Source organism: Lipophrys pholis, assembly GCF_963383615.2.
Source record: "Lipophrys pholis genome assembly, chromosome: 3".
NCBI lineage: Eukaryota > Metazoa > Chordata > Actinopteri > Blenniiformes > Blenniidae > Lipophrys > Lipophrys pholis.
The window spans coordinates 17,876,058-17,889,473 of record NC_137627.1 but is presented as its reverse complement, the minus strand read 5'-3'; the positions used below and the strand labels follow the sequence as shown (position 1 = coordinate 17,889,473).

Sequence of the window (13,416 nt, the reverse complement as noted above, 5' to 3'; positions counted from 1 at the left end):
AGCGTACCCATGCATACACATCAGATTATAGCGAGGTCTGGGAATAATGCTGCTGTCTCATGTTGTTTGTGTCCTTAGTCTCTGCTCTACAAGAGAGTACATGAAGCTTCATTCAGGTCGACCCTCGCCAATGAAATGATGATGTACCACATGAAGGTAAAGTTCACCGGACACACAGTGTTCCGCTGACATCCTCAGCGTTGTTTCCTCAGTGTGACTCAGTGTGTGTCTGCTGCAGGTTTCAGAGGAAGAGGTTTCTAAGCTGTTGGTGCCTGGGATCGATCCGGTGCATGAGATCCACCCATGCTTCGCTGAGTTCACATACACGCCGCGATCCCTGCCAGATGACACCACGCCAATGGTGAGCCGGAGAGGGTGCTCACGCACTGACAGCTCAGAAATAAAAAAGAAACATTGCAGAAAAGAGAGACTGAAGGAAATCTGATGCAACTGCCCCTGTTGTGTGTCTGCAGTGCGTGCTCAGCATGTTTGAAGACATGGGTTTCATCAATACATACAAGATTGAAATGAACACTCTTGCCAGGTCTGACCACTTCTTCAACTTATGTATGCATAAGATCCTCTGTGTATATGTGTTTGTCTAACAGTTACTTCATACGCAGGCTGCATATAGAAATTGATCTTTTGTTTCAGATGTGCTTTGAGTGTTTATTACTTTTATATCGCTTCTCTAAATTTGACAGTTTTCCACAATCTGTTGACATGCTTAACAACTCTGGTGTGTTTCACTAAGTTGATTTTCAGAGTTTCCAGAGCTGAGTTATCTTTTATGCTGCTATTGATTCAGTCAGTCATTCGTGAGAACCAAATCCCCAACACTGTGAAAAGAAAAAATGTAAGCAGCTCGGAAAAAGCAAAGCAGACAAGATTTTCATAAGAAGTGGTCAGTGGAGGGCAAAGTTATTGGAATGTATGTCTCCAGACAATTTATTCCTTTTAGGTTGAATGATGATGTGAGATGAAGAACTCCTAATGCTCAGCATTTCTTTTTTTCAAGTTACAATCATGAAATCATTGTGGTTGAATAATGCTGTGTCAGGCCCTGCTAAGATGCACAGGATGATTTCAATGCCGCCTTGGTCTCAGGTTTTGTCTGATGGTGAAAAACGGCTACAGGGACCCCCCCTATCACAACTGGATGCACGCTTTCTCAGTGTCACATTTCTGCTACCTGCTCTACAAAAACCTAGGGCTGTCCAACTACCTCGAGTGAGTATCTTTAACCATTTAGGGATGAACCTATGCTTTGTTGACGTCAAAATCATTCTACTCTGCATGCTTTATTGCAGGGAAATAGAGATTTTGGCCCTCTTTGTCTCTTGTATGTGCCATGACCTGGACCACCGTGGCACCAACAATTCTTTCCAAGTCGCCTCGGTGAGAGCACGTATTCCCTTTTTGATTTTTAAGTCCCATGCCACACACGTGCTTTGGAGAGATATTATTAGTGCACGCGGCTTGTTTGGTCTCCAAATGTCACTTAATTACATTGCGCTTAAGATAAATTATGTTTTCTTAATTCAATTTATTTATTTTCATCATGCTGAGAAAAAAAATCCATAGATTTCTTTTCCCTCCGTGGCCCCCTAAAGCTTTCCACTAAATACAAAATGAGAAAATGAACAAAAAAAAACGAATGAACGTATCACACAATAGGCAAATTAATCTTCTCAAACATGTATAGTGGAGGGGAGCAGTGCTGCATGTGCCTGCTGAATGTGCAGACTGATAATAGCCTGTTAGATGAACAGTGTGAAACCGATGAGGAAAAGCCCTCCTCTGTCCTGTCAGAGTCTCTGGTTTCCTCTCGTCACTAGTGAATTTGCCCCAGTGCGACACTCGATGTCACTGTGATTAGAAGCATGCTCTGGTTCACTCTAATCATGCAAAACCCTCCAGTACCTAAATGATACACACACACACACACACACACACACACACACACAGCTGTTACTGTACAGCAAAGGTCATTCATCATTTTATAGGCTTATTTTCATGTTTCCTATTTTTCGGTTCCTATTAGAGCTGACACGAGTCGTTAGAGGGAACAGACCTACGTTTTACTGAAAGATGTTGTTTCATTTGAATCAATGTCGCGTATGTGCTAAGAGGATTGTGTTTCATTTCTCTGTGTTTTCAGCAATCTGTGCTGGCGGCTCTCTACAGCTCAGAGGGATCTGTGATGGAGGTAAACTAACAAACCTTAAGCAGTCTTTTCATTCAACACAGGAAACTCGTCACTGCCTATTTTTACTGCATATGTCATAGAAGTGAATATTGTAGACTAATAATTCAGCAGTTACAGTAGTTTTGACTTCAATACCTGACAACCAATGTTGTGTTCTACCACGCCATCTAATGGTCAAAATCATAATTGGATTTTTGCAGCAGGACAGGATTTCTCTTTTCAGGCATCATTTTCAGATTTTCTCTCCTGTTTTATCGTTCTTCCACAACAGAGACATCATTTTGCCCAGGCCATCGCTATTCTGAACACTCATGGCTGCAACATTTTTGAGAAGTTCAACAGAAAGGTGATAACATCATTTAGTCTTCATGTCCCCAGTTATTTTCACCCCTCCCTCAGCTGCACGCTGTGTTTGACATGTAAATTCACTAGCTGAAGTGAGTGTTGATGCTTGCAGGACTACCAGCGCATGCTGGATTTGATGAGAGACATAATTCTTGCCACAGACCTCGCTCACCACCTTCGCATTTTCAAGGACTTGCAGAAGATAGCCGATGGTACGTGTCAGTAGTTGCATATGCACGCTCACGTCTTTACCTTTCCTTTGCATTCTCACACAGCAACAGCCCAGGAGGACTTGGTGCAGATGGTCCCAGCACATCTGCTTGGTGCCCACTGATACCAAACCATTATCAGTGTTTCCCCTCATCTTCGATTAGATAAGCTGATTTTATAAGCCAAACAATTGTCATGTTACCAATCATAGCATATCAATTTTCTGTGGCTAAATCTCTAACAGACAATGCAATTATCAACCAATTTAATCCGCATGCAGTACGATTTGCTTCTTACCGTACCACAAAAAGCACCGTCTCACTCTGAATTTTTATTGAGAAAATAATTTTTGCAGAGATCCAAGGTCAAAAGTGGACCAATCAGCACTGACATTCTTAATAATCTTGAACTTTCATTGGACTATTCACCCTTTCCGTGAAGCTCTTGCTTACTCTCTTATGTAATATAATTGGCTGTAACCTCCCGGCCAGCGGTTTGTTACGCCTGAATGCAACCAATTATAAGTTATCCTGAGTGGATGTCACCTCCATGGAATCAATTTTGAGCTGTTAGAGCAATTCAAGGACATTAAAAATGGCTAAATGAGTTAGCGACTTCCTCGCACCAACGAGTGTGTAACCTGTCAATCATGGTCGCGTTACGTGCAAAATGAAAATGGACTGCTTCACAGTGCCTGGAAAATGCAATTTCTTCTCTGCGGTTGTGAAAGCTGGCCATATCACTTCCACTAATGCACTCCAAAAAAATATATATGTGCCAAGTATTCCTATATCTGATCTCATTTGAAATCATTAAAAGAAAATGGGTCCATGGTAAAAGCAAAATGTATTTCTCGGCTGGAATTCTTTAAACCAGGAGATAAATATGACATCTGTAGGACCGATATGTCTAAAAACTGTAAGAAATAGACTGAAACCAAATAAATTTACTATTAAAGAAATGCTGGTGTTCAGGAACTATTTCATAAAAGTCTAGGTAAATTCACAAATAATAACATGCAGTTTCTGAAGACAGCAAACTAAAACAAGGTTCCATTTCCACAGCTTTACTCACTGAGATGCACTATTTGCTCCGATATATATTTTCTTTTTTGATCTAATTGGATTACACAAAGCCGAACTGCATAGATAATGTCAAGATTTTATAATACAATATCTCATTTGTGTCTTTTCGTTCATGTATTATTATGAAATGTTGTGAAATTGTGTTATTCATAAAATGGAGAAAGAAGATATTGTTTTTTTGTTGGGATCACATGAAAACCTTTGTTCTGGCTTGTCACTAGTTATTTTAATAGAATAGTCACTCTGGTGTCATATCATATTATAAGTAGATAAGAATTATCAAAATAAATTTTCATTTTTAATGCAAAATATGCTTGTCCAGATATTCTTTTTCTTCTCATATCAGAAAAGAAAAACAATAGTTCAGTGGCATCTATCCACTGAAATAAAGAAAAAAGACTATATCATTTACTAAAATGTTGTTTGAACTGTGTGTGCTTGCTTGTGTGTGTGTGCGTTTGTGTGTTTCAGATGGATATAATCCAAAAAGCCAAACTCACCGTTCTATGCTGCTGTGCCTGCTGATGACTTCGTGTGACTTATCAGATCAAACCAAGAACTGGAAAACCACACGCAAGATTGCTGTCAGTTTACACTTTGGTTGATGTCTATTGTTTGCACTATGAAGTTCACCTATTTTCACATATTTGGTATATGATTCTTACAAGTGCAATTTGTAACTGGATCTGTTATAAAGGTGCTTTAAAAAACAAATTCCAATAGGGAAATGTACTTGTTTAATAACTTAAGGCAGACTTTGAAACTTCCATATTTTTTTTTTATTACACTCACATTTTCATTATTCTTTATTTAATTCCTGCTTATAAGTCATAAAAATCAAAACTGCAATATCTCAAACTATTATAAAATGTCATTGAATCAAATGTTTTTCCTTTTTTTAACCTTATATAGACCATATTTATCACCACTGAAAAAAAGTCTTGAAGCTTTTTGGATTAAAGTTTGTAGAAATAACAAACAAAAAAAACATTGCGTTATTCAAAGGTTTTATTGAGGAGTAGCATTAATACATTTCAGATGAATGATACCCCAAAATATGTCAATAAAAATAATGTATTATAACAGCTTAAACAGCTTATTGCATCTTTAGACAAAACAAAGGGTTTAACGCGATGTGATTACAGAATTGAAATTTAAGCAAATTCTTTTCTCTTCATTTAAACATGTGCATAATGACTGCCCACTAAACCGTCCTATTTTTCAGGATAATAAAGATTACGAAATGCAGCGCTGTGACGTGAGAAGCAACCCTTTAGCTTTATTATATTATACTGTATTCTCTTCTATGAAACCACACTCCATTTCAGGATTAGGTTTAATCTTACTCTGCCCCCTTTTCAACAGAAAACCCCTAAACCTTGCCCTAAATCCTACACCCTCAATCTCTAAGCACCTAACACCTAAAGCAAATGCACTGTAATCCTTGTCACCTAAAGCAGAAACACATTTCTGCCTCATTCAGCTGTGGGAATGATTGTACAGTGTCTGGTGTGTATTGCTCTCAGATAGTACATTATATTCTTTCTGGTATTCAAGTGCTTAGGGATTAATAAAAAAATAAAATAAAAAACAGCAATCATGAGAAATGTAGCTAGAGGGAATTCCTCTCAAAGAGCAGAGTTGTTGAGAACTACTGCAATGATTTCAAGTTTATAATAGGTTTGCATTAAGTATGACATTAGTCCCACTTCAGAGCAGAGTTTGTTGAACTATTTCATTTAAAATTGATTCATGCCAGGTTGATGGTTAAAGTCTGAACTTCAGTTGACAGCAGTGAAATTTAAATGTGATCAAATGTAAGAAATAAATGGTATCTGCCTTTGTTCACAGGAGCTGATTTATAAGGAGTTCTTCTCTCAAGGAGATCTGGTATGTGTCACGGTTCTCTGTTGAATAAGAGGCTGAAGTGAGTGTTATTTCAGAAGTCGCTCATATTTTTTTTTACATGTGTTTGTGTGTACAGGAAAAAGCCATGGGGAACAGACCCAGCGAGATGATGGACAGAGAGAAAGCATACATCCCAGAACTCCAGATCAGCTTTATGGAACATATCGCCATGCCTATTTACAAGTGTGTACACACAGTAAAATCATCACAGCCGTCCTGGAGCCTTTGGGACCTTATTTGCACTTCTGGGAAAGACACAGTTTGGGCATCTCGTTCTTCAATGAGCATTTATGGAAAATTTCAGTTCACTTATGAAGCACTTCTTTCACTGATTCAACAGTACCACTTTACAATGTTAATCACATTCATTAACACAGAAACGCACACACACACACACACACACACACTGGAGGCAACGCCATGCAATCTGTCCATCTGTTGGGACCAGTTTGGGGTTCAGTGTCTTGCGCACGGACACTTTGACAGATGGGGATCAAACCTGCAACCTCCCGATTGAGAAAAAAAACCTACTCTACAACTGAGAGTTCAGTTTTTCTTCCCCATATTTCACAAGTCCACCCATGTTGTGTTGGTCACTGTGGTACCAACAGCCCAAAGAAGCTCAGTGGGGTTCAGAGGGACTTCCTCTGTAATCCGCTCCACTCAGATTCTTGACATGGGGGGCTGATAAATCCTGTTCTTTGCCGAAGAGCATTGTCATTCTGAAGGATAAAGTTTGGTACCAGACTGTTCAAATATGGAATCAGAACCTCATCTCAGCATTTGTCTATATTGTTGACATGCCAGTCAGGTTGTCAGCACGTTAGGTTAAACCAGTTCAAAACACGAGTCAATAGCAACAGCAAAGAAAAGCTGTTTTTGCATTGGCAGACAAGACATTGACAATTGTTTGAAACCCTTATACTGAGCTCTGCTCCTCACCCAACCAATAGATGTTCCCTACAGATATGGCACTAAATGAAAAGGGGAATAAACAATCTTTTCAACTGTATGACATTTGTTATCAAGAGGCAGAAAAATAATATCAACCAATCATAAATCTCCTTACTTTGTGTGTCATTTAAAAGCAGCTCAGTGTAGAAGTGCTCCTTCTCGACATTCCCCCCTGGTATTATTATGTAGCAATCAATGCAGTAAAGTTTCATGGGATTTCCACAATAGGCATCATCTGGAGATACACTCTTTTGTTTTGGATCGCAGTGAAATATTCATTATGTTTCAAACAATGTACTTTAATATGAGAGACTAATTACATGTGATTAAATCAACCAAGTCATTACCAGCGAGGTTCTTTTTAAATCCAGCTGTACACAATTAGCAAATAGCCGGTGAACATAGAGGAGCTTTTAACAGCTTGGTCGAATATTTTCCTCCAGGGACTTTGAAAAGGAAAAAAAAGATGTAATTAGAGAGGATATTAAATTTGCATAAATTAGCTGGACACAAATATGACTGCAAATGAATACTCTGGCTGTTTTATTGCTTCTACAAGTGTAAATAATCAAGTGTTTGTTCATATACTCAACATGATCAACCTTTGCACGGAATAAAATGGTATGATTTGCAAACCCCATCTAACTGAAAGATCAGTTGTTAGTGGTTCAGCTACATTAAATGCAGTGTGTAAACCTAGTATTACATAACGTTTTTATTTATTTAGCAGCCAGGATTTTATAATAACATACTAACAAACTACACTCAGGTTCTATAGGAGGAACTGTTGTGAAGATTGTTTTTCTATACCCTGTGTATTCTTCCCACTGTACAGGAAATGCACTTTGATTGCAATAAATCTTGAACACGGGTCCTTGAAGTCGGTCGAACAGCACTGATATAATGCATATCTAGTATGTTTTCTAGTAGGAGAAAGAATCTAGGATACTGTATTTTTTTACATAAAGATGAATGGCTCCATGGCTAGTTTCTAAGCAGCACTCAAGAAAACAAAGCATGTACTCATTATGGTAAAAACACATTTCAAATATATCCAAACACAGATCAAGGCAAACCACTGCAGCAAAATTCTAAAGTATATCTACAAGAAAAATACATAAACCATTGCTGCAAAAATGTAATGTGCAGGTGTTCTGAAAATGAATTCAAGCCAAAAATGCAAAGTGTGCCTGTAATAAAAACACATAAGTCAGTGGGAAACGACTTTAACATCTATAAAACGTGTTATAATACAGCCATCATTCTTTTGTAGTGCACATCATAGGAAAAAGTGACAGAGATTTTAAAAATGGTTGTGTCTACACTTTGGATTGAATTTCCTACCAGAGGTCAGAAGTGTGTCCTCAGAGTGGAAAACATGAGCTGTAACTTCTAAAATGCTTTAGCCCTTGTTTTGTTTGCAACTATTAAAACTAAACAAACGGTGTCAATGAGGAAGCCGGCGCCTCTGAATCCAGACCTCACACGGTCACAAACTGATATCTCTTTAAATTTCATCCGTCCTCTCAGGCTGCTGTCTGAACTCTTTCCCGAGGCCACAGAGCTGTACGAGAGGGTGGCAGCAAACCGTGAGCAGTGGACCAAAGTGTCGCACAAGTTCACCATCCGTGGGTTACCGAGCAACAACAGCCTGGACTTCTTGGACCAGGAGTATGAGCTTCTGCAAGCCCAGGGCGCTTTTGGGAGCGACGACCACTGCCTCAACGGTTGCCTTGATGACACAGAGGCAGGAGGGGGTCAGTGACAACAGCCATCGTCTGACGGTTCCCTGGAGTTTTCTCTGGTCCAATAGGAGGCTGACGATACCCTTTTGGCAAAGAAAGAGGGACAGGTCTCTCTGCTGTCTATCACTTAGAAGCCTAGCAGGCCATGCAGGACGGACGGGACAACGTTTCAAACAAACTGAGCGATCTAAAACAGATGGATCCACCTGAACCGGTTCACTGATTAGATGCTACAAGTTGCTTGTGTCTCCGGTTGAGGAAAGCACAGGGTGGTGACTTTATCTTTTTCAGCAGCTATACTGGGAAATGGGTTTTTACCACTAGCCACAAGTTCATTCATTTACTACTGATCCTGATTACGATTGTTAAATCTCTCTCTCTCTCTCTCTCTCTCTCTCTCTCTCTCTCTCTCTCTCTCTCTCTCTCTCTCTCTCTCTCTCTCTCTCTCTCTCTCTCTCTCTCTCTATCTCTATCTCTATCTCTATCTATCTTTCGCTCTCTTTAGCGCTCGCTCTCGCTCTCACACACGCACAAACACACACACACACACAAACGTGCACATACTGTTCAGACACATACAGGATGGAGGAAAGAAGCATTCATTGTTATGACAAAGACTACTTCAACATGGAACGGTGCAATGAAGTGCTATACTTTGTGTAAAGTGTTTCATAATCGCTTACTTTAATTTATAAAGGCTCAGCTTTGTTCAGACAGAAGCATCTGCCACAGCCCTCACCTGATGCTTATGAATGCATGCTGTATGAACCCCTCACGTATTATTCCTTTTATCTGGGTCGGTGTTGATTTTCTCCCATAAGTAAGAAATTAATGCAGTCCATCTTTATACCACCATACTACACCTTTATGTTCAGCTCTTCAGCGTATGTATAACTAATTCACTGATCATGAAGTTGTACGAGGAGTTTTTAGTTCAACCATGCCCCCACCCCCCACCCCCCCGTGATTATTATCTTTCTTTTCGCTGTGGTTTAGCAGAGGTTTCAAGGGACAATTTGACAATCACTCATCAATGACAGTCGCTGATCCCTGACCCTACTCCATGCATATAACACACCCATCCGACTGCATACTAATTGCATGTCATTGCATCAAGTATGTGATTAAACCTCAAAGGCCACTTGTGGCCTGAAAATGCATAATTTGCTCCCGCCTTCCAGTTATCCCACTCGTTTGCACTGTTATGTCTTTTAGATTTATTAATTTCTTCATAAAATACACTTCAGATAGAGAGCAACTGAAGCCCTTTAAAAGATCCATCTCATTTGTTAGTGTAAATGTGCCAGATTAGAGCGTGTTATATGGAGTGTGTCATCGAGTGTGTCATATGGATCTGCCTTATTGCGCATCTTTGCTGCCTTTCTTAGAGCTTTTAATATATGAAAAATTGAAATAAAGAGTCTGTTTAGTACGTATGTATGTTGTATATTTGTTATAGACATAGTGTGAGTATCAGTGTGTTGATTGAATGATCGCCGTGCTGGGAAGGTGTTTATTTGTGAAATGTCTATGTGAAGACCTCAGATGTCATGTCATTTTACTTCTATGTATTTGAACTTATATCTGTACTACCACCTAATGGGTGTTATAGGCAGACATTAAAGCATTTTGTTCAATTCTAAGTACACCCAAAAATATTTTTTTTCTTTTTTCTTTTTTTTTTTTTTTTTCAAGGAACTAGAGATGTAGCCATCATTAAAAATGACTTTCTTGAAACCAGTTCACTATTGCTGCACTCCAAAGGAAACATTTGGAGACGTGTTCAGAGTTAAGTTCTCAGATTGTGCCTCCTTGAATACGTGACATTTAGGGGCTTTTGTGTTACAATATGCCATACTCGGTCCTACCTAACAATGTTCAAACAAATAAATGCTGCAGAGTGAGGACAAGACAACCACAGAAGAGATACCAAGATAAACGCCTGCGATGGATGTCTCTGTGTGTGGGCTGTGAGCTGGTGAGTGAATGAGTGGGTGCATGGATGACTGAGAATCGATAGATAGAACGATTGCGTGTTTATGATACAGTGAGAAATGTTTGCTGTACCAGGGATTTAAGGAGCTGGTGTTGTCAGAGAATTACTTGTTCTTTACCCCCCCTTTTTTTATGCAGCCCAGTAATATTAATGTTGGGAGAAGCAGATGAAAGCAAGGACGTTGCAATCACAGGACTTCAGTGCACGACTTTTCTTTGAGAGGATGTCATGAGGGTGCATTACGGACGAAGGTTAATTGGTTGCTAAAGTGATGTTTTCTATGTGTTATGCCTACAGTATATGGGGATATGTATTAGCTTGGCGGGATGAAAGTGTTTGATCTGCCTTGGTCTACTTCACAAACGGAATATTTTCTACTCTAAAGTTTTTAAAGGGCATACAGATGTGTTTGTAGAAGAGCCACTCTCTCTGTCTCTCACATTCGTTCTCTAACTTGTGATTATCCCATTTCTATTATTTTCAAACCACTGTTTCATATGTACCTGCCTTTTTCATGTGCAATATAAAGTGTCTCCCTTTGTGACATTTCATAGATTCCTATGTAAATACCTATGCCTCTTGTTAAATTATTGCTTTAGGTCTGAGTTGCCAAAGGCATTTAAGTAGTAGATTTTGGTGTTTTTGTTGAAATTTGGAAGAAAAGAAAAAAAGTAAGGAAGTGTGGAAACTTTATCCCGACCATGCTTTTGAGAGTTCAGACCTAGTACCGTTTTCTGTTATGATTATGTATCTGTCCTTTTATGTTTGTTTTAGAGAGTCAGGGCTATGACCCCAGCCAGCTCAGTTGGTAGAGCATGACACTCGCAATCCCAAGGTAGTGGGTCCATGTCCCACGCCGGGCGCCACCTTCCCGTGGGCTCACCACCTGCAGGAAAGGTTCTTAATCGGTGCAATGTGATCTGGGTGACAGTGCTCAGGCTGCCACCCGGAAATGGATAAGCAGGAGAAAAAGGATGGATGGATGGATGGATGGATGGATGAATGGATGGATGGATGAATGGATGGAGTGAGGGCTATATGTGCCAAGCAAACATTTTCTACTTCCTGGCCAAGCTGCAAGGAGAAAAAAAAAAAAAAGGAAAAAAACTTCAAATATATTTTGTTTTCTTATGTTGGAGTGACAATGAGGGCTGTGTTGATATTTAACTTTTCTGATACATCGCGACAGCTTGTCCACAAAGTAAGAACCAAATCTATTTCCCATTATCACAGAACAGTGGGACTTGACCCTGTGATGTAACGCCATTGTAACGATCACCTGCAACATAATTGTTAAAAATGGCAAAAATATAGTGTCTGTAAATAACAAAGTTTTAAAAGGAACTCTTTCTTGATGGTCCATCATCATTACAATGGGAAGTATTTTAAATATGTCATGTCTTTAAAGTGGTTGCATCCTTTCTCAATTTTTTTCCAAGCCATTTTGAACAACCCCATGCTTAGACTTTCCCAGAAGGGATGAACGAAAACTATATGTGTATTCAACATATGCATATGTATCAATGCTACCACAAGTAAGAATCCAGGCTAAACCGTAATGTGTAAATGATGCTTATATTGAAGACTAAATCCAGACATCTGTTAAGTATTTGTTTTGTTGAATTCTGAGTGCTGGTGTTCTTGTTCTTCTTCGGATGTATTGAAAAAGGACATTTTTAAGAAGACGGCAAACGGATGACGTTTTGAATATATTTTTTTTTCTTTCTTGGAATAAATCTGATGAAAAACCTTCTTCTTGTTGTCTTTATACACGCATACTCAGATGTTAACTACAGTCTGCAATGCTACTCAAGTGTGTGTGTGTGTGTGTGTGTGTGTGTGTGTGTGTGTGTGTGTGTGTGTGTGTGTGTGTGTGTGTGTGTGTGTGTGTGTGTGTGTGTGTGTGTGTGTGTGTGTGTGTGTGCGTGTGCGTGTGCGTGTGTCCTGTCTCTGGTGGCACTGATTTAGTCAGCACTGTGGTGTCTCTGCTGAAACAGCTGGCCTGTGCCACACAGTGTACAAGCATGGCCAGATCAGCATACTGGAGGCCCAGAAGCAAAACTCCTCCACAGTCCAGTCAAGACTCCAATCTTCAGCGTACAGCAATCTTCTCTCCCTACAATCTGCATGTAGTTGAGGTAAAGGTCACAGTGTGTGTTTGTGCTGCATCTCATGCTTCCATTATTAGATCTGACTCCAAGAGGTTCCAAAAACCGATCATGCAATGTAAAGTCTAAAGGAAGGTTACAGTGCTATATGTGGGTATTATAATTCAAGATAATATCCAACTGTCCATGGTCAAAAGCAATATTTGTCATTTATTTTGCCACAATAATTTGTAGCTCATGAAGTTTACATAATTAACTTCAAGGAAACTTACATGTACAACAACCAGTCAAATTAACCTGGAGGGAAAAAACTCAGCAAAATAGATCGATCGATCGATCGATCGATCGATCGATCGATCGATCGATCGATAGATAGATAGATAGATGCACTTGCATGAACAAAAGTGCATTGTGCACTTTAAAACTAACACTTGACTTTTAATGATGTTGCTTTTCGGCCATAATATTTAATAACTTCCTTCCATTTTCTCCTGCTTATCCGTTTCCGGGTTGCGGGGATGGCAGCCTGAGCACTGTCACCCAAATCACATGGCACCGATTAAGACCCTTTCCTGCGGGTGGTGAGCCCACAGGAAGGTGGCGCCCGGCGTGGGACATGAACCCACTACCCTGAGATTGCGAGTCTCATGCTCTACCAGCTGAGCGATCCGGGGACTCTATTTAAATAACTTCCATCATTTATTTTTTTTTAAAGTTAGGATCATTCCAACACAGATCAATTTGACACGTTCAAATTCTTCATTCCTGCATCAACTCATTCTGGATGTGCTCGTTTAGTTTGTGGAAGTAATTGTTTAACAGAAGTTTCCACATTTTGAGTTTTAGGGCCACTGAA

General features: G+C 39.6%; 1 protein-coding gene across 1 annotated transcript in view; it reads left to right on the top strand.

The window, feature by feature from the left end:
- pde2a (phosphodiesterase 2A) overlaps window positions 1-10,107 on the top strand; it is a 120,876-nt gene extending 110,769 nt beyond the window's left edge. Inside the window, exons 20-31 of the mRNA XM_080460602.1 lie at window positions 79-156; window positions 239-361; window positions 474-544; window positions 1,108-1,230; window positions 1,311-1,398; window positions 2,162-2,209; window positions 2,481-2,555; window positions 2,667-2,766; window positions 4,321-4,433; window positions 5,701-5,739; window positions 5,834-5,940; window positions 8,242-10,107. Of these exons, the coding sequence (XP_080316728.1) occupies window positions 79-156; window positions 239-361; window positions 474-544; window positions 1,108-1,230; window positions 1,311-1,398; window positions 2,162-2,209; window positions 2,481-2,555; window positions 2,667-2,766; window positions 4,321-4,433; window positions 5,701-5,739; window positions 5,834-5,940; window positions 8,242-8,476 (1,200 nt within the window). The 3' untranslated portion in view covers window positions 8,477-10,107. The remainder of the gene's footprint in view (window positions 1-78; window positions 157-238; window positions 362-473; window positions 545-1,107; window positions 1,231-1,310; window positions 1,399-2,161; window positions 2,210-2,480; window positions 2,556-2,666; window positions 2,767-4,320; window positions 4,434-5,700; window positions 5,740-5,833; window positions 5,941-8,241) is intronic.
- The last annotated feature ends 3,309 nt before the right edge of the window (window positions 10,108-13,416 follow it).